A 22,382-nucleotide genomic window follows, 5' to 3' on the forward strand; every position below is an offset into this window, starting at 1 on the left:
AGACTCTTAAGAACAAACTCCGTAAATTTGAAGGACACAAAAATCAGTTACAATTCTCTACTTAACTCTTAAAAAAAAAAAAAGAAAAGAAAGAAAGAAATTTATGAGAACAATCTCATCTACACAGCCTCGATAAAAATGAAATCTCTAGGACTAAATTTCACTAAGAGTCTACACACCACTGAAAACAACAGAACAATGACAGGAAGTTAAAGATAACAGTAAGAAGGAAGCTATGCCAATGTGTGGATTGGAAGAACCACTACTTTCAAAATATCCACACTAGGGGCAGGACAGGTGGCTCAACACTGAAGAGCAGTGGCTGATCTTCAGAAGACTCAAGTTCGATTCCCAGGAGCCACAACTGTCTTGTAACACAGTCAAAAAAAAAAAAATTCTCACAGCATTTTTCACAGAATCAAAAACGACAACCCTAATGTTCAGAAGGAACCACAAAAGACTCCACATCAACAACGTAATCCCAGTTCAAATGCACAAGGCTCGAAGCACTCATTGTATGTATTTCCTGATGTCGAGTTGACGGCACAAAGTGCGTTGTAAAAACTGGTGCACCGATCAATGGAACGACAGAGTGCAGAAAGAGACTCCCATGCAGTCAGCTGGCCTTAAACAAAGATGCCGAGCACACAGTGGGGCGAGTGACAGTGTCCTTCCATAAGTAGTGCTGGAATAACAAAAGCATTTAACAGTGAAACTGGAGCCCCTCTTACACCACACAAAATTCACTCAAAATTGATTAAAAAGAAAAAAACTTCACAAAGACCAGAAAGCTAGAACTCCCCCCAAAGGAAGCCTGAGACGTGGCAATCATCCACACAGAAAGAGCACAATCCACAAACCAAAAGGCCACACGAGCACTCCACATACTGGGAAAGCACTCATGTGATAAGGAATCAGTATCCAAACACAGATCCAAAACACGCAAGGAATCCATGGCATTTAAGAGGAAAAAACACCCAGTTACAATCTGACTGAAGGCTCTATCCCAGAAGTGAGGAGGTCGAGGCAGTCAGACCTCTGTGACTTCCGAGCCGACCTGATCTATATAAAGAACTCCGGGCCAGCCAGGGTGACACAGTGAGACCCTGTCTCAAAATAAAATAAAATATGCCCCAAGGACTTGAACAAGTGTTTTTTCTAAAAAAGATGTACACATTTCCAGTAAGAGAAAGCCACTTCTGTTAGGATGGCTAGAAAGAAGGTGAGAAGTTCAGAGTGGGAACCGTAGGGGGAGAAAATGGAGCGCTTGTGAGGATGTAAAATCAGCACCGGGTACGGCTGTTCGGGCTTTGCACAGCACGGTCACGCAAGCAGCGCATGCGTGGCATAGCTCCATAAGCCTACCTGCGCATGTGCGTGGAGATCTTTAAAAAGCCAACACAGACTCCTCCTCTCTCTCTTCTCTGTTCTCTCCTCCCTCTCTCTCTCTCTCTCTGGGCTCTCTGCACGTACTTCTTCCCCAGGCCTGCCCACCCCACCCCACCCACCCCTTCCTCCTAATAAAGCTCTGATACTGGATTTTGTCTCGTCTCCTGACCTTTTGGCCGGGTAACGGGATGGCTACCCTGGAAAATGAAAATCACAACTACCAACCAGCCCATCCAGAAATCCTACTTTGAGGCATTCTAAATGGATCGAAATTGGGATCTCAATTCAATTCAAGGCACCTACCTCCCTTGTTTATTAAAGTTTTGTTCACAAGAGCGGAATGCCAATGTGAGGCACTCCCCCAGCTCATGCCGGATAACACATAAGCTGCAAGTCTGAGACAAACTTGAATGTGGGGCACCCTCTAATATGCAAACAGCCAACAACAGACACAAAGGGGCTTAGTAAACTTGAACTTATGGTGCCGTTGAGTGCTCGGATGTAGAACATGGCCTGCTTAAAAATCTTTGGGAAACACGCCATAAACAAAACCAGGTTACAACATTTGGAATAAATATCTTATTGGATGTGCAGATGAGATCGCGTATGAACAAGTGTCAGCAGTCTTCAGGGCAGCATGGGGAGGTGAGCAGCCGCACAAATAAACATGAGGATTTGAACTCAGATCCTCAACACCCACGTGGAAAGGCAAGCACACCCGTGATCCTGCTGCTGTCCGGGGCAGACACTGGGGGATGGCTTGGCTAACACAACGGTGACTGTGTTGTGTTACCCACACTCCCAAACCCATCGTCTGTAAGAAAGTGCTCACTGACTAGAAAACCTCACGCAATTCGAGGAAATGTTGATAGAGTGCCCAAAGGCCTAGGGAAACACAAAGCGTCCTTGCTTCTCCTGACATCTTATGTAACAAGGTCCTGGTGCTACTAAAACTTAGCTTCGGAACATGAATTCAACGTACTCGCTGCTCATGGACTCCTCTTCCTTGAAAAGCCATGGTTTCAAGCCTTTCCACACTGTGAGTAATAGGACTGCTGAGGTGAAAATAATTAAAACAATGTACAGGCTTAGAAGCCACTTCTTTTCTGAGTTCTTAGCAGATCCTTCCATGGTCAGATCTAAAAAGGAAAGGGATGCTAAACATTAACTGATGCGATTTTACTTTCAAATGGCGACAAATCCATTAAAATAATTTTCTTTTTTTTTTTCCAATCAAGGAGCATGGAAAACTAACTCGAGTACCACAATATTTGAAGCTGTATCTAAAATCCTCATTAAAACATAAAAACAAAGTTTCAGAGGTTTCTAGAGTATTCTACACGCTCTGGCAATCACAGTAAAGCCCCACTGTAACCCTGGGAGTGCCTGAAATCCAGTGATCCGAAGTGCAAGTTGATTACAATGATACTACTAAACTTGGACTTGTTAGAAGGTTCTCCATAGATCTCACCGTGCTTGTCTGTCACCCCCTTTGCAGGGAAGAGATGCCTGGCTTCTCGCCTTTGGGCTGTATTTATCTATGTGAGATTGTGGTGCTACCTAAAGGGGCGCCCGAGGGAAACGGAGAAGCTTGGCTCGGATCTTAAGTCCATCACTTGTTGACAGTGCCTACCTGAGCCTTTCAGACCCTAAGAAGGAAGGATGTGGCTTTGGGTGGGTAGGGAAATGGGGGCGGGATCTAGGAGCTGGGGAAGGGGAAACCAACAGAACGCACTGTGTGAAAATCAAAACTATTTTTAATTATAACCGAGTGTGTTAGAGCACATCTTTAATCCCAGCACTCAGGAAGCAAAAGCAGGTGGATCTCTGTGAGTTCAAGGCCAGCCTGGTCTACAGAGTGAGTTTCAGGACAGCCAGGGCTACACAGAGAAACCCTGTCTGGAAAAAAAACCAGAGAGGAAGGGAAGTTCCAGAATGACTTCCAGATCTAATGGGTGCATCAAGGACAGGCACCAGAGGCTGTCATGGTAGTGGCTCCTCTATTATCTCTTCAGGTGAGATTTGCCATTTGTAAGTCTACAGGCTCTGCGTCACACCTTATCCTCCATGTTGTTTCCCCTTTAACAGAAACATGGTGGCTGTACCTGATGCAGTAAACATTGCCTAGAGCTGAGATCCCACACAGTTTGTAAAGGTGGGAAAACAGATGGGAAACACCCCCAAATGACAGATAAGGCAGCATAGAGAAACAGACAGCCCAGGACACCTGGTCTCATTCATTTGAGAAACGTCTAATTGCCTTTTGATTCCAAATCCCATTAGTCTCTTTTTGGGTGGCAAAATGTGGCTTTGTGTGAATGGAACAAGGTGATTCTATAACTGTTCCTCAAGAGCTATTTAAAGATATAAATACTTACCGTTTTTGTTAAGCCACCAAGAAGATCTGGCACTCGTGCTACAGTTTGGAGGGTGGAAGCCTTTATTACAATGACATTCGCCAAGTGAATTGCATACCTAGGATCATTTTGAGATGTGTAAATCAGTTTTTAAGATTATGAAACTATGTGCTAGGCCATAATGTTTACTTTTTTATCTTAGCCAAGTATAGTTATATTTACGTGATTTCAAGAGGGAATCCCATAAAGGGGATATTTGGCTCCATAGACTAAAATTCACACATCAAAGGAAGAGATATTAAAAAGCTACAAAAGAAGACATACTTGGATCAAGAAACTGTAACATGGGGTTGTGGATTTAGCTCAGTGGTAGGGCGCTTGCCTAACAAGCACAAGGTTCTGGGTTCAGTCCTTAGCTCCAGAAAAAAACAAAAAATAGAAAAGAAAAAAGAAAAAGAAACTGTAACATGCCATGGCGGTGGTGGTACAAGCCTTTAATCCCAACACTTGGGAGGCAGGGATAGGCAGATCTCTGTGAGTTTGAGGCCAACCTGGTCTACAGAGTGAGTTCCAGGACAGCCAGGGCTACACAGAGAAATTCTGTCTCGAAAAAAAAAAAAAAAATGTTTAGAGGGCAGTTTCAGAAGCAGACATAAACTCTAGTGATGTGTTAGAGGCCACCAATCCCAAGGCTGACTGGCATGGATCTTTTCTCTTCCTCAGATTCAGTGACTTCCTGTTGGCTCCTTCAGATATTGGCCTTTGCAAGCAAAGACCTAAACCTTCCCCAGGCTAATTGTGAAACATTTACTAGCAAAGACAGAGAATGTTCTTCATGTAACTCAGCCGATGCCATCTTAACTGGATCTAAATTTCAACCTAAGAATAAGAACCTTGATGAAAAAAATAATCAGCAACTTCCACGATAATAAATTTTCTAATTGCAAAGAAATTGAGATCTGGGGCAGGGAGCCAAATGAGAATCTTGGCAATGAAAGAAAAAAAATCAAATAAAAATTGCCGTGGATAGCACCGTCAACAGACGGGTACAAACAGAAAAATTAATGCCGTAGACTAAAGCTGGTCCCGGAGCTTCTACATTCAGAGAGCAGTATGAGGCCTCTGATCCAAACAACTGGGTGCTAGGAGAAGCTGAAGGTGCAGAAAGCCTGATCAACTGAATTACAACAGAAAACCAGCCATACGTAAAGAAGGGTAATGCAAAGGACATTAGAGCCACGGACAGACAGAGCAGAGACAAAGCCTCTCCATGTAACATGCCAGTGGCAAGGCTGGGTAGACAGATACTAAACATCCCTAAAGCCGAAGCCAGGGAGGATGGCACAAGCCTATAATCCCAGCACTCCAAAGTCTGAGGAACAAGAGGCATGGGTTCCAGGCCAGCTTGGGCTACAAGCTAAGACCTGTCTCAAAGGATGGCCAGTGAATACTCTTTAATAACAAATGATGCAGGCTGGCTAAGTGGATTTAATAAAAAATAAATAAGCGAACAGATGACTATTCTCTGAGGATAGGGGTTGGGGGGATACCACTTGCCTTGATAAACACAGATTAGTAGAAAGGGAAGCATGGAAATGATGTAATGAGAAGGTGGAGTGTGCAGTGCCATATATGTGTATGTGTGCTGTGTGTGTGTGTTCTAAATAATATATATTCCCTAAATTATATATGTATGTATATATGTATGTATAAAGGTGACCACGCTGGGCGGTGGTGGCGCACGCCTTTAATCCCAGCACTCAGGAGGCAGAGGCAGGAGGATCTCTGTGAGTTCAAGGTCAGCCTGGGCTACCAAGAGAGTTCCAGGAAAGGCGGCGCAAAGCTACACAGAGAAACCCTGTCTCAAAAACACAAAACAAAAAAAGGAAACAATTAGTCAAAAAGACATAGTGATTGTCAATACAAATGTGTACCCTAGATCAGCTCCCCAGTTCTATAAAAGAAAGATTAGTGCCTATAAAGGAATAGGCGGGTCAGATGTGATGATGACCTGGGAAATTTGAACACCCCACCCTTATCAACACACAGACAAAAAACAAAAACAAAAAAAAAAAAACAAAGAAAAAGATAACTTCAGATTTAAATTTCACTATAGATCAGATTAACTCAGAAAACACACCAAACGTTCAATCTGATAGAGAATTAACATTCTTCTCAGTGGATGGACAAACTTCCTCCAAAAATCATACTTTGGCAAAGAAATCAAGTCTTAACAGATGCAAAGAAATCATCATTGCTTTATCTTATTAGAGCAAACTGGAATGAAACCGGAAAGAACGGAATGAGAGACTGCAGAGAAAGGCTTGAACATGAAGATTTAGCGACACACTTTCACTTTTGACCATTTTGTAGTTCTTTGACAACTTCACACGTGTGTATAATGAGCTTGGGGCATTGTCACCCCCTACTGCCCCTCTTTGCTCATCACCTACCCCCTTCTGCTGAAACACTTCCTTCTCCAAGGCCCCTCCTTCCTCTCTTATGTTTTCTTTGACCCGCTGAGTTTTCTTGCGGTGGCCTGAGTGAGCATGAGTTGGGGGGTATTTCCTGGAGAATGGGCAACGCTTCAGTGGCCACACGCTGAAGAAAATTACTGGTCCTCCTCTACCCTCCGACAAACTGCCTGTAACCCCTCCTTTTCATGAGGAGAGGGGCCTCATGAAGCCCTCCCCAGTGCACAAAGAAATGGGAACGAAATCCAGTTTTGAGCAGCCAACTGCAGCTGTGGTGAGATCAATGGCTGTGGGGTGTCCAGATTACTATTTCACAGTCTTCTCCCCAATCTCTGATGTTCTTCCTACCCCTCCTCCTCAATGTTATCTGAGCCTGTAGGGAGACAGGGGTGGGGCACAGATGCCTTCTTCAGGGCCAAGCATCCTACAGTCTCTAATTCCCTGCACTCTGACCAATTATGAATCTCTGTCATAAATACTGCAAAAAAAAACAAAAAAAAAAAAACCAATCTTCTCAGACTGAAGTTGACAGGAGCGTTGATCTATGGGCACAAATGTGCAGAGGAATGTTGTGTCCTTTAGTAAAATGACCATAGCACCTTCCCCTTGGAGACCTACAAACTCTCCAGGCATGGGCTCTTGGCCAGGTTGAGAGTTCCAGGTGTGAGCTCCCTCCTGGGGAGCGGGCCTCAAGTCCAGCCAGAAAGCAGTAGTTACCCCATAATACTCAAGCGACTATTGCTCCAATAGGCATATCTTGACAAGCAGGTCGTTTTTTATAGCCCATGGGGTACACACGTGGGTTGGACCATTGCTAAATTTTCTCCCTCAGCCGCTTGCCAGCACTTCCCAGAACTATAAAAGCTAGACCACATGGAAACTTCAGTTCCTATTCATTTTGATTCCTCAGTGCCTTGCAACCAAAGTGTGTGGTACCCTGCAACAATGGTGTCCTCTGTTCTTGTGCTGGTGGGCAACTAGGGATACCGACCATAGCCTGCAAGGTTTTGGGGGTGCTCTGGAAACTCCCTGAGAAACAGCTCACAGGGAAGTATCCCATACCTAGTACTAGGTTTTTCATTTAATAACTTTTGGCCTCTTGGGAAAACATTGTTCATCTATCCAAGAAAACAGGCAGCAGGAAATACTGGCAAGGATGCAGAGTAGAACATGAACCCTTCTACATGATTGCTAAGCAACTTTCCTATTATCCAGCTGCATCACCTCTGGATGCATGGCCTGAAAGAATCAAAGACAGCTTCCTACAGAGATAACTGCATGCTTATACTAACTGTAGTATAGTCACAACAGCCAAATTATGAAATTTGGCCTCCATGAGTACCAGTGGATGAACAAATAGAGAATTACACCTATGTGGAATCTCAGTCAGAAAGAAGAATGAAACCATATCATTCGTACAAAATGGACCTAACTGTGGGTTATCATGCTCTGTGAAACTAGCCAGGCTCAGAAGATGTACCCACTGCAGCAGGAGATCAATGATGACATTCAAATTTCCCCCTTGTCATCAGTCCCAGACCCCAACCTGTGGCATGGTGCCACCCACACTCAGGGTGGGTGTTCCTGCCTCAATTAAAACTTTCTTCAAACACCTTCACAGATAAACCATGGTGTATCTCCAGGTGATTCCAGCTCTCATCCGGCAGACAGTGAAGATTAACCCCCTTTCCTCGGCATTGGTGACAGCATTGGTTACTTTTGGCCTTTCTGAAGACAGCCATTCTTACTGGGGTGAGATTTCACGTTGTTGTTTAAGCTCTGCATTGCCTTGATAACTAATGGCAGCGAGTATTTTTTTCAGACATTTGTTGGCTGCTTGTGTTGCTCCTTTGGAGAAGTATATGTTCAGAAACACTGTAAAGTCGGTAAAAGCTTTGGGGCTGCTGGTAGTTAGAGGAAAAAGAAGGGTAGCTAAGCCAAGCACAGAGTTTTGGAAGAGCGAACACTGCATGGATGATAATGGATGCCATCATATGCTCATCAAAGCCCATAGATGCAAGACACTGAGTGTTCCTAAGATTCTAATGTTAAACACCAGACTGTGGGTGACAATAACCTGTTGAAGTCTATCACCAGTTATAATGAATATAACACTCTGCTGTGCGACACTGACCATGAGGGAAGGGGAGTCACACTTGCCACTCAGCTTTTCTGTAAGCACAGAGATGTGTTTCCCTGTAAGTATAAAGATGAATTTTCAAGAGAGAGGCAAAGCCGACATTCTTATGAACCCACAGACTCGCAAACAGGAGACTTAAATCCTTGTGGTGAGCAGGCTACTTAGGTTCTTAATGCCCTTGGAAAAGTGCCCCCACTGTAACAGGACTTTTTAGAGTCATTGTCCACTGGACTTAACCAAAAATGTTTTCTAACACTAATTATAGATGTTGAGTTTGACTGCTCATTCCAGCTCCCAGGTGTTAAAGGGCTTGGCACATTGTGGACATCAAAGGAAACCAACAAATTACTGATGCTGAGAAACACCCAGAAACATGGGGCTACTTACTCCATTTCCATTGCACTTGCTTGAACATGTTTGCGACTGACTCTTAAGAAATCTTGTTTCTACACATACACTATTTAAACAAATCTAAAAAAAAAAAAAAAAAAGATAGAAAGAAGTTTCCAATTCAGAGGTCTCCAGCCATCTTAGCACTGTACTTAGAAATTTAATAACAAAACCATAACTATTTGCTGCTACAAATTTGAGTCTAGTAATTTTACAGCATTCCTCAAATGTTGATGTCAAACTTTTGCCAGTTTAAAAATATATATAAAATAAATAATAATATGTAGTATATATTATATATATATATATATATATATATATTCATTTTTCATGACAGGGTTTCTCTGTGTAACAGCTCTGGCTGTCCTGGAGTTCACTTTGTAGACTAGGCTGTCCTAGAACTCAGATATCTTCCTGCTTCTGCCTCCCGAGTGCTGGGATAAAAGGCATGTGCCGCCACCACCACCCATAAAATGATTTTTTTTTTTCATTCTATTGAGATTTTATTTTTGATCAGTGTGATATTTAGGAATAGGATTGCTAATCACTGAGTCTTTGGAGATTATCCAAAGTGGTCTAAAGACTTGGGTGATAACGGTGTGTCACTGTAGGCTCATTGGTTATAACAAAAACTCCGCTGTGATGTGAGTGGTGGAGAGTTAAAATACAGGAAGAAACATAAAAACCACACTTCCACTGAAATGTTGCTAAGAATGTAAATCTAAAATATAAGGGCTGGTATTTTAAATCACTTTCATGTGGTCCAGTAAGTAGGTAGCTTTAATAAAATATGACATGTTTCTACACAAACACAGATGTGGTCAGAAATTAAATGAGATTTTGAGGTAAATTCATTCCCTTTGTATTTTCTACAGGTTTGAGTTGGGGTCATGAATGCAAATTAAAAATATAAAAATCAATGTTAGGCGGTGGTAGTGCACACCTTTAATCTCAGCACTCGGGAGGCAGAGGCAGGCAGATCTCCGTGAGTTCAAGGCCAGCCTGAGCTACAGAGTGAGTTCTAGGAAAGGGTCCAAAGCTACACAGAGAAACCCTGCCCCAAAAAACCAAAAAAAAATTATATATACAAAATTAGCCAAATTACACTTAGCTCAAACTACATGCTAGGCATTGTTCTATCCATTTTATGCAATCTCCTTTAGTCTCCACAATAGCCCTCTAGAGTAAATGCTATTATTATCCCCAAAATTAGTTATTCTGGAAACATCTCACATTGTTCAGGTAACTGGTAAAATGTCATATAATAATTCTAAGCATCTTGACTTCAACAGTAGCCTAATCCACTGAGCCACAAAGACTAAATGAATTCCTTCTCAGAAGAAAAGTAATTATCCATGCTATAAAGGTACTTAAGAACAATCTATTCCTAAAGTTTCTTTTGTCCCTACTCTAAGCCATCACTCATTATGATGAAGTTCTAGAGGAATGAAACATTTATATTTCTCTTTTATGAGTTAAACATGAGTTAAAATGCATTCATTTCTCCCTCCAAACATTTAGGGTTACACAGGGCAAATCAAAATTGAATACTTTAATATGAAAATGCTAACCAAAATAATAAATTAAACTAGATTTTTAAGAAACTGGTTGTAAGTGACTTACCCTGTCAAGGTCACAAACAGAGCCACTAATGACCTTGAGAGGATCTTCTTGGACACTCGATCCAAAGTCCACAGTGATACATACTTGGTCCCGTACAAAAGCATAAATCACAGAAGCAGTGCTGTTATTAGGTGGGTTATATGGAGTTTGTTTGGGGTAAGTACAAATTAATCTCCCACATATGAGATTTCTGAAAACATAAAAATGATCAGTATGCATTAGGTGGTTATTAGAAATGCTTTGTAATTTCTTTGACTAAAAATCATGATGATTTATGCCAACATAGAGAAGATATAGTATGTTTTTATGAATATTTAAGGCATAAAGTTTAAACCCACTGATATAAAGTACTCATTATTACAGTCTTTTGTTTATTCTGTGGATTATATATTTACTGTCAGGTAATCAATTAGAGACAGAGAATAATGAATAAATTTGTTAGATGTACCCTCAAGGACCTTACTAACAGATATGAAACATGATTTTAAAAAAATCTGACCATATAATGCCTGGGAGGCACTCACCAACCTAAGACAGAGCACTGGTGTGGCCTGGGCAGGCATCTCCATGACAGGTAAGGTGACCTGCTGACATCCCACACAACCTAAGTCAGAAGCTCATTTTTTAGTAAAAGGGGGGACCTGTAGAGCCCTGGCCCCTGTTTTGGGTAACTGTTGCCTTGCTTGCTGACCTCGACCTTGATATCCTCCCTATGCTAATTCCCTGCCAGGTTCCACCCTCCTGAATGCTTAAGGGAAGTTCCTTGTCTGTGTATCCTGCATATTGGGCCTTAACAGCTTAGATGCAAGATTGTAAAACATCAGTAGTGAACTTCTGCCCTCTGGGGTTCTCCCATTGTTGTGCTGTAAGCCTGTATGTAAGACCTCCTCCCTCCTTCAATAAAAGGCATTCAGCATTAAAAAAAAAAAAAAAAAAAAAAAAAAAAAAAAACAGCTGTGGTGTGTTTTCCACTTGTTGGGCACAATTATATCTGTGGAGAGATTCTTTTGGAAGAAATTCCAAGATGCAGTAATAAAGAAAGTTACCATTAAAAAGGGGGGAAAAAAATCTGACCATAAATAAAATAAGTTCCTATAGAAATGTAGGGTGGTTTTCTAGCTTACCAGTTCCAGAAAGCTCTGTAGACAAAAAAAAGAAAAGGGGAGGTGTTGGGTATGTCTTTCTGTATGCTGTGAATGTGTCATTCTGATTGATAAATAAAACACCAATAGTCAGGCAGGAAGTATAGTATAGGCAGGATAAGCAGAGAGGAGACACTGCGAGCCGCGGCCGCCATGAGAGAAGCAAGATGTGAAGGCAGAACTGAAAAAGGTACCAAGACACGTGGTTAAAAACAAATAAGAATTATGGCTTAGTTTAAATGTAAGAGCTAGCCTGTGGTAGGCCTGAGCTAATGGCCAAACAGTTTTAATTAATATAGGCCTCTGTGTGTTTACTTGGGACCGAGGGGCCATGGGAGCCAGGCAGGACCAGAAAAACTTCAACTATAGATATAAAGTATTCATTATTACTCACAGTCTTTTGTTTATTCTGTGGATTATATATTTACTGTCAAGTAATCAATTAGAAACAGAGAATAATGAATAAATTTGTTAGATGTACCCCCAAGGACCTTACTAACTGATACGAAACATGTTTTTAAAAAATATGACCATAATGCCATAAATAATAGATGAAATATATATATATATATATAAATTTAGGATGGTTTTCTAGTTTAGTAGTTCCAGAAAGCTCTGTAGACATTACAGAGCCAAAGCTTACAAGTTAGTTTTAACCAGGAAGCATAAATAAGCCAAGGAAACCTCAAAGGCTATGGTGTGTTTAAGAACCTACAAATGGCAAGAGCATGTAGGTGTGTAGGTGTGTGTGTGTGTGTGTGTGTGTGCGTGTGTGTATACATCTGTGTATAAGCATATGTATGTATGTGTATAGGTATGCATAGGTGTGCACGCACGTACGTGTGTGTGTGTGTGTGTGTGTGTGTGCGCGCGCGTGTGTCTGTGTGTGTCTGTGTGTGTCTGTGTGTATGTGTATATATATGTGTGTGTGCTGCCAACTATTATTTAACCCAGGGTCTAATACATAGCAGGATCTTAAATATGTTTACTTAACTCATGGACAAAATATGAAAAGGCTCTCTCTGAGGATGCACAAGAAATTGAGCTTGATTTTATAATACACATGGAGTAGTAAAGCATCAGGGGGATCATTTTTATAAGAAAAAAAAACCAGTATCTTTGGAGGGAAAGGCTCTATGGGCACTGTGAGTATGCTTTAGATTGCATTTGTGGGCTGAATGATCACCCACAGACAGAAGCTTTGTATGCTATGTTCTTGTAGCAGAACCATGTCCAGGCCTGGGCCTTCATTCGGGCTTCAGACTCGCTGCCATGCAAATGCGGTACTTGGAGCAACTGGAATTCATGGTATATACTAAAGGGAAAAGCTAAATAAAAAGAATATAGCATAGACAGTATCGCGGTCTGATGCAGCCCACCTCCATCCGCAGAATTTGTATCTGTTTTGCCGATCTTTGCCACAGTTACCGAACCTGTCAGTTTGACCCTGGATTTCTTCATAGCAGGAAAATGGAGCATTCCGTGAACCTATCAAAATTAGAAATACATTTAGATTAGAATATGTATTTATGTTCCTCCATGTCCTCATACACCACATTTCCTTCACCTCTGTAGCCATCATTACCCAACTCCAAAGGTTTCCTAGTAAGTTGCAAGGACAGAGAAAGAACAAAGAGGAAGGTGGTGTTCCTGACTATAACTTGATGTTGCTTTGCTACACTGTATTCATTTCCATAGCACAACATACAAGAGAAGTGGGGGTTGTAGATGTGTGTATAGAGGAGAGGGCTTTGTCAAAGAAAGCAACAAAAAGCACCATTGCTTCATGGGAGGCAAGTCTTCCCAAATGGCTCATTGCTGAAGGTGCTGCCCTAGGTACTGTATGAAATCGTGGAAGAGTAACTGCATCATGAGTATCCTTAATCAGGGGACTAATCCACTGACAGATTGGTAACCTAGGGGGCATTAATAGGAGCTGCCAGAAAATAGGAGATGGGTTAGGTTCTGAGATGTAGGAAGTAAGCTGGTTGGTTTTAATGTCAGTGTGACAATATAGAATAGTATGGGAACAGTGTCTCAGTGAAGGATTGTCTAAATCAGGTTGGCCTGTGGGCATGTCTGTGTGAGATTTGATGTGGGAAGACCCAACCCACCATGGGTGGCATTAGTCCCTAAGCTTGAGTCCTGAACTGTCTAAGTACAGAAACAGGCCTAAGCAGAGGAAGCATGCATCATTCATTTTCTCTGCTCTTGACAGTAGATGTGATGTGACCAGCCAGCTGTCTCAATCTACTCATGCTTTCCTGAAATGACAGATGTAACCTGGAATCAGAAACTCTCATAAACCCTTTCTCCCCCAAGTTGTTTTAGTCAGGGTGTTTCATCACAGCAACCAGAATTGAAACTTATATAGAGAGGATGTCTTATACACCCTTTTCCATCAGTATTAGAGACTCATTTTTTTTTTTCTGGAGCTGAGGACCAAACCCAGGGCAAGCACTCTACCACTGAGCTAAATCCCCAACCCGAGACTCATTTTTAATCCAACTTAGTTTCTCAGAGTGAGACTGAGTCATTAAAAGGAAGGCATTTTGTAAATGTGAAGTCATCTGACAAATGTTGCCTTAAATCTGGGGTGTTTACCGAGCCTCCTAAGTAATAGAAATTGCCTATTCAGGAATGACATACTGTATTTCTAGTCCCTGTACTATATTATCAAGTCCTATGAAATGCAATCAAATAATGGATGCATTTTAATAGATTGCTACTCATAGAAGGTACTAGTGTAATAAAATATTGCATAAATATTTTATTTACAAATAAATAAAATAAAATATTGGGTTATTATGGTCAACAATGAGGTAATGCTTCAAAAATACCATGGAGCAGCAAAGGGCTTAATATTGTCTTCCCTGACAACTATCAGAGATAAGTAAAAACAGTAGGCCATTAATCCCACATCAGCTGAGATAAAGAGCCCACAGAAATGTTAGCTTTCTTACCTGACATAGAACTGATCCCACCTTAGACTAATAGGAATTTCAACTTAATATCTCAAACCAAGCTGTTTTATCCCTGCACTCTTTACTTCATGCCATTAGCTAGTCAGATGATGAGGCCAAACTTAGAAATGGTCCTTGAGTCCATTTCCCCCTCGACAGCTACCTCCATCTCCTAATTGGAGTCTTCTTGACAATGCGTAAGTGTGCTCATCTTCTCTACCATATTAGTTTCCAGTGGTTCCCACCATGCTATCTACAGTGACCTATAAAATATAACTACAATGACCCTTTTTCAATAAAAACCATGGTTTTGGTCTCTTACTTAAATATATTGACTGGTTTATCATTATACTAAAGAAAAAAAATCAGATCCCAATACACTACATTTTAGTCAAACTCCCTACCAGGACTTACGTCAACAGTTCTCGACCTGTGTGTCACAACCATGGGAAAACACTATTTCTGACAGTCTTGGGAACAGAGACACCACTAAGCAGCAAAACTACAGTTATGAAGCAGCAATAAAAATAAATGTATAGCTGGGGTTCCCCAAGGTTGTCAGAAATATGTGTTTCCCAATGGTCATGACCCACACTCTATGAAGTGCTAAAACAGTGGCTGTATTTCTCTCTCTGGAATATTCTTTCCAAGCCATGTCTTGATTGGCTCCTTCTCACTGTTCCCATTTTTCCCTGAAGTTTCATTTCTTCAGACAAACATGCCAGGCAACTAGACTTAGTCCTGTCACCTTGCCTGTGGCTTTGCACTATTTGATCACTCAAATATTTTTGTACATAATTCATGTCCTTACACATTTTTTATTTAATTCATTTTTTATTTGTCTATCCATAAATTTTTTGTTTGTCTGACGCCCTGCCACATTGGAATTTAAGCTCCATAAGAATAGGAATCCTTATCTCAACCTTGTTGTTCTCACCCAATTTTTGTCTACATTCTCAAAAGTAAGAAGGCTACTTCCACCCAACTAAGATGCTAAATAAATATTTACATAATTAATAAGGACCATAAATAATCAACTGGCACCAAACATTGGTTGGACTGTCAACCATGTCCATTCTCTTTCATATGAATTTGGCAATCAAAACCAGGATTTCAAATATGAACATATCTCTTCTATTAGAAACTATAGAGGCGTTTTTATTTTTGGTTGTAAGCCTAGCCTTCTCTCCAGCCCTAGATGTATTTTTTAAGCATAATATTTGAAATAAACTCTTCATGGTCTTTCCAATAATTTTGCCAATGCAACTTCACCCTATTGAAAGTCATTTTAGCCCAACTGAGGGGTTATTAATTCAACAGCATTCCAAGACTTTGCAGAGGGTACCAAGGGAAAATTTCCATAGAAAGATAGGGGTTTCCCTTCATAGTAATCCAGAGAAGTAACCAATAGTTTTCTATTGATCATCTGTCAGAACACTCATCTTGTGCAAAGTGAGGAACTGCATTCCCCTACTCTTGCTGTATTGCAATATGTCTCCTCCTTCATGCTTGATTACTTAGATGTTTTGGTGTTCTGACATGAACTGCACATAAATTGACACTATATCTTCTTGATGAGGTGACTTCTTTATCATTATATAATAAAAATGTCTTTCCCATCTCTTCATATCAATGTATGTATAGACACTTAAAACTGAAGTAAGTCTCTTGTGTAGAGCAAACTCCTATTCAGGATCTGGAGGGCAAACACAAAAGGCTACAACTTCAGTTGCCAGGGAGTTGGCTGGTTTTCTGGGAGTGTAGTTCAAGTGCCTAAGATGTAGGTATGTGTGCAAGGGCTACAGAGCTGGGATCCATAGCTTAAAGCAGGGCCCAAGGAAGTATTAGTCTTTATCTACAGTACTTGCCAAGTTTGAGGGATACACAATGGGTCTAAAACACTAGCAAGGATGGAGAAGTCGCAGAACTGGGGTCTGTAGTATGGATCTGTGAAAGGATACATGGTTTCAGGGTCAGGGGTTCAGTTGGATCTGAAAGTGGTTGCCCCTCCATTCTAGAAGCTGTGTGACAGGAGCTACTTCTTGGCAATGTGGAGAGAAGCACTACTGCATTTCTGTTTTCAGACAGGTTTGGAAAAGATGGTTGGTGGTGGCTGAACTGGCAAGAGGTCCCATTGGCTTCCAGGTAGCAAGCCATTGGAAGTCATAAATATTTTTAATATTGTTCAACATCACTAATCATCAAGCAAATACAAAAGAATAATCAAAGTGAAATATTGCCTCACAAATGTTGGAGTGATTGTCAAAAAAGACAAAAGTTAACAAACATTGGCAAGCATAAGGAGGAATAGGAGCACTCGGCCACTGGTGACAGGGATGGGAGCACTTGGCCATTGGTAACAGGGATGGGAGCACTTGGCCATTGGTGATAGAGATGGGAGCACTTGGCCATTGGTGATAGGGATGGGAGCACTCAGACAATGGCAACAGAAGTATAAGCTAGTATAGAATCTATTGAAAACAGTATGGAGCTTCTTTAAGAACTCAATACAGAATTATCTCAAGATTCAGAATCCCACCTTTGTGTACTCAAGGGAAATAAAAGCATTTTCTCAAAGAGATACATGCATTTCCAGGCTTGTGATTACATGCTTCACAACTATCAAGATTTTGAAACAACCTAAAGGTCCATTAACAAAATAGAGAATAATGAATTGGTTAATTTTTAAAAGATAGATATATATGGGTAGATGGATGGATGGATGGATGGATGGATGGATGGATAGATAGATAGATAGATAGATAGATAGATAGATAGACAGACAGACAGACAGACAGGGGATTTATATGGAACAAAAAATTTACCTTCTCCATATATCTCCTCACAGCGTTTATCCAGGTCAGGACAGTCTCCATCATAACAGATAAACCCACCTGCTTTGCAAGTGTGCCCATTTTGTATAGTTACATCAGGTGGACAGGCTCCTGAGCTCCCATTGCAGACTTCAGGGATATCACAGTCTGGATGCTTTGGGGGCCTACATTCTTGGTTTTGTGCTGCAAACTAACAGGAAAAATATTTTATATATAACAACACTGTGTTCACAAGTATTTCAAACAATATTGATCGTGTATGTGTTCTTTTGATTCTTTGGTGTGTTTCAATCTCTTAGTATACATCACTGTGTTATTCATTTAAAAATAAATTGAATGTATGAAAAGGAGAGATAAGGCGTAGATATATAAGCAATAGTATAACAAAAAAAATGTGATATGTGGTCAGCGGATGACTCAGTGGGGAGAGTGCTTGTGTAAGCATGAGAAAATGAGTTCATGTTCCCAGAACTCACACAAAAGCTGGGCATGGCAGTGTGCACCAGCACTCTTAGGGTGGGGGTGGGGGTGGGGTCAAACAAGAAGATTCCAAGGTTTATGTGCCAGTCAGTCTGGCTGAAATAGCAAGCTTCAAGCTGAGAAAGAGACACAGGTCAAAGAAGTAAGGTAGAGACACAATAGAGGAAAGTCATCCTACTGTCGACATCTGGCTCCCACACAGGCCGTGTCACCCACCTAGGCCAGGGTACACACATGCCCGCACGCACGCACACACATACTGAAGTTTTATGCTTTCACTCAAGGGAGCAAGGACCACTGTTAGCCTTGTAGAGTGAAAATATTTCAGTTAAGTCAATTTTTAAAAAATACATAAATGCTTATACCACAGTTTGCAATTGCAGAATACTTATCAATTCTGCTACAAATGTAAACAAATCACTGAGAAGAGTGCAGGTGAATGGGGATTGAAGAAGCACTGAACCATGGGAATTTTTAAGAAAGGAATCCAAGTATAACGTTTCTGCTACATTATAATGTTCCATACAGGGAAACCTGAAAGTTTATATAAGGAATCTTAAAGGAACGTCTATCTTATACTTCTTAGCCATTATTTTCATTTGACACTAAAGATAAATATAACCATACTATGGGTTTCTAGAAAGCAACCATAGCTATGTCAATTAAGAACAATGAAGAACGGCAGGTAGGTCAATCACGGTAGTCTCACATGGGAAACTCACTATAACCCACATGGGAAGACCTGGAAAGTGAAATGGATCAGCAACTACCGTGGGATCCTTCAGAAATAAAATTGTCCATGAATGAGAAGTTCATACCTCAGTTTTAAAAAAACAAATAAAAAAAACCATATAATTCGATTGGGAAAAATGTTAGCTGGCCCTGGTAATACAGTCTTATAATCCCATGGTTTGGGGATACTGAGGCAGGAGTATTGTAAATGCAAGGACAATCAGGGTTACAGAATGAGCTAAAGCAAAGTATGGGTCAAACAGAGAAAGTGCCACACACAAAAAAAAAAAAAAAAAAAATGGGGGCTACTCCAAGTTATTAAAATAGTGGTAGTAGACAGAGACTGAAACGTTGAAGAAAATGTTACAAAGTGAGAAACTGAATCCTCAATGTATTATCTTTTTCTTTACTTAAAAGGTACTTTGCTACACAGAGAAACCTTGTGTGGGGGGGGTACTTTGTTTTCATATAAAACTGTAGTCATAAGTCAGTGCATCCTCTGTATAATTCAGCATGTGCTTATAGAATGTTACTAAACTTAAATCTTACATTACAGGCTTGGCAGCAGGTTTGGGAGGGAGACATGCTGTCACAAGCATTCCCTTGTTTCAGAACACAAGTTGTCGGTTCACAACAGCTATTGGGCCCACATTGCTGCAAAGAAAGATACACGACAGTGACCAAAACTTGATAGAGCGCCATGATCTAGGAGATATTAACAATGGTGGCGTGCACAAATATTACCATTCATAAATACTCATAAGGCTTAATGGGGTCTTAGTAGAGTAACTGATATCTATTTTCCCTCCCAATCCAATTAGAAGCCATAGAAAAATGCAGGAAATAACTTTTTACAGCAATTAGATACAACAGGAAAAGAAGAACCACAAATCACTATAGAAAGAAAACCAAAGAAATGAATCAAGAGCTTGGGAGGTGTTTTCCGGAAAAGACCGTGGTAATCGCAATGACTTAAAAAGACAAGATAGTCCTTCTAACCCATGGGATGCAAACCCTCTTTCTTTGTGATCCCCTTTGCCAGGCTTCTTTCCTTTCCTATCTCCCTCCATAGCCTCTGTTTCCCCCTGGCATGTGGCCATCTCCATCTGCATAGGCCTGGGTCTGCTCAGGTGTCCTTTTAACCTACTTTGTTCAAAAGCCACCTTGGAATGTTGAGACACTCCTTCCTTCTCCCATCCTTCTCTCTTTCCATGGTCATCTTAGCGCTCACAGGCCCACTTCCAGACCTATGGTTTCAGAGCAGATTTTGCCAGTCCAGTTGACTTATCCACCAGCTTTTCCTGGTCTAGCTCAGGTCATGTAGCTCCTGTATTAGACCAGTCTAAGGAAAGCCTGATTATCACATCAGAAAGACAACCATAGAAAGAAGTCGACATGCCCAGGTCAAACCACAAAAACAAAAACAACGTGAATGGCCAAAACAGCTCCCAACATACCCAGTAGTCCTTAGAAGTAGAATCGCTAAGAACAACCTAGATGAACCATGGGACACAGAAATTAAAAGAATTGTATACCTTATCAAATAATTCAAAATTTTAAAGTAGACATGAACAATCACTTCACTGAACTCCAAGGGGATAACAAGAAACCCTGAGTGGTGCCCAAGAAAATACAAATACATAGCTGAATGAAATTAAGGTAACCCAGAATTTGAACACTGACTTCAATAAGGAGACAGAAACATTGAAAAGTCTACCCCCACCCCTTGCAGCTCCAGTTGCAGGTCAGCAGGCAAGACTTCTGCAGACAAGCCAGCCCACCACTAACCCCCTCTGGACCTTGTAATCTACAAGCCCCACTCCATTTCCCAGACACATCCATCCCCCTGACACCACAGCTCCTCCCTGAGACACAGACTCTCGATTGGACTGAGAGGTGAGAGACTGTTCTCCCAGCTGGTCACCCCAGTCTCTAGGCCCTAGGCCTCAAGGCACAACCCATGTTCCCCCAACCTTACTATTGCAGTCCCAGTTGCAGGCCAGCAGGTAAGACTCGTATGGGCAGGCCTTTGCACCCCACATTGGATCCAGCAATCTACAAGTCCCACTCCATCCCCCAAACCTATCCATCCCCCAAGACCCCAGCAGCTCCCTGAGACAAACACTGCCAGGCCTAATTGGACCAAGAGGGGCTCCCTGAGATACAGATACTGCTTGCACTAATTGGAGAAAGAGATGAATAAATGCCAGTGCAAGAACACATTCAACAATCTAAAGAGCAATATGGTACCACCAGAACCTAGCAGTTTTACAATAGCAAGACCTGAATATCCCAATGCAGATGAAGCAGAAGAAAATGACCTTAAAAATTACTTTATGAATATGATAGTGGCCTTTAGGGGAAATGAAAAATTCTCTTAAAGAAATTGAGGAAAAGACATACAAAAAATTGGAAGAAATCAATAAATCCCTCAAAGAAAGCCAAGAAAAAGAAATCAAACAGGTGAAAGAAATAGTTCATGACTTAAAAATTGAAATAGAGGCAATAAAGAAGACACAAACTGAGAGAATGCTGGAAATGGAAAATATGAGTAAATGAACAGCAACTACAGATGCAAGCATAACAAACAGAATGCAAGAAATGGAATAGAGAATCTCTGGCATTGAAGATACGATAGAGGAAATAGTCAAAGAAAACATTAAAGCCAACAAATTCTTAACACAGAACTTCCAGGAAATCTGGAACATCATAAAAGACCAAACCTAAGAATAATAGGGGTAGAAGGAAAAGAATTCCAGTTCAAAGGCACAGAAAATATATTCAACAAAATTACAGAAGAAAACTTTATCATCCTAAAGAAGAAAATGCTTATGAAAATACAAGAAGCTTACAGAACACTAAATAGACTAGATCCAAAGAAAAGTTCCTTCGCATATAATAATCAAACCATTAAGCATAGAGAATAAAGAAAGAATAAATCAGAAATGAAAGAGAGACACAACAATAAACAACAAGGATATCCAGAGAATCATCAGGTCATACTTCAAAAACCTGCACTTCACAAAATTGGAAAATCTAAAAGAAATGGACAATTTCCTGGATAGGTACCACATACCAAAGGTAAATCAAGATGAGATAAAGTAATTAAATAGGCCAATAACCCTAAGGAAATAGAAACAGTCATTAAAAGTCTCCCAACCAAAAAAAAAAAAAAAAAAAAAAGAAAGAAAAAGAAAAAGAAAAGCCCAGGACCAGATGGTTTCAGCACAGAAGTCTACCAGAACTTCAAAGAAAAGCTAATACCAATACTCCTCAAATTGTTCTACACAATAGAAACAGAAATAACATTGCCAAACTCTTTTTGTGAGGATACAGTTACCCTGATACCCAGACCACACAAAAATGCAACAAAGAAAGAAAATTACAGAACAATATCCTTCACGAACATGGATGCAAAAATACTCAGTACAGGAAAATTGAATCCAAGAACACATAAAAAAAAAATCATCTACCATGATCAAGTAGGCTTCTACCCAGAGATGCTGGGATGGTTCAACATATGAAAATCTGTCAATGTAATCTATTATATAAACAAAATGAAAGACAAAAACACATGATCCTTTCATTAGATGCTGAAAAAGCCTTTGACAAAATCCAACACTCCTTCAAGATAAAAAGGTCTTAGAGAGATCAGGAATACAAGGAATATACCTAAATATAGTAAAGGCAAGCCAACAGCCAACATCAAATTAAATGGAGAGAAACTCAAAACAATTCCACTAAAATCAGGAACAAGACAAGGCTGTCCACTCTCTCCATATTAATTCAATATAGTACTTGAAGTTCTAGCCAGAACAATAAGACAACAAAAGGAGATCAAGGGGATACAAATTGGAA

At 40.6% G+C, this 22,382-nt stretch overlaps 1 protein-coding gene across 1 annotated transcript in view; it reads right to left on the reverse strand.

Moving 5' to 3' along the window:
- Adam32 (ADAM metallopeptidase domain 32) overlaps nt 1–22,382 on the reverse strand; it is a 102,963-nt gene that overhangs the window by 20,224 nt on the left and 60,357 nt on the right. Inside the window, exons 14-20 of the mRNA XM_036166914.1 lie at nt 19,074–19,178; nt 17,304–17,502; nt 12,895–13,003; nt 10,374–10,563; nt 8,748–8,831; nt 3,768–3,864; nt 2,372–2,528 (exon numbers count right to left, since the gene is read on the reverse strand). Of these exons, the coding sequence (XP_036022807.1) occupies nt 2,372–2,528; nt 3,768–3,864; nt 8,748–8,831; nt 10,374–10,563; nt 12,895–13,003; nt 17,304–17,502; nt 19,074–19,178 (941 nt within the window). The remainder of the gene's footprint in view (nt 1–2,371; nt 2,529–3,767; nt 3,865–8,747; nt 8,832–10,373; nt 10,564–12,894; nt 13,004–17,303; nt 17,503–19,073; nt 19,179–22,382) is intronic.

This window comes from Onychomys torridus, chromosome 17, assembly GCF_903995425.1.
Source record: "Onychomys torridus chromosome 17, mOncTor1.1, whole genome shotgun sequence".
In the NCBI taxonomy this organism is placed as follows: Eukaryota; Metazoa; Chordata; class Mammalia; order Rodentia; family Cricetidae; genus Onychomys; species Onychomys torridus.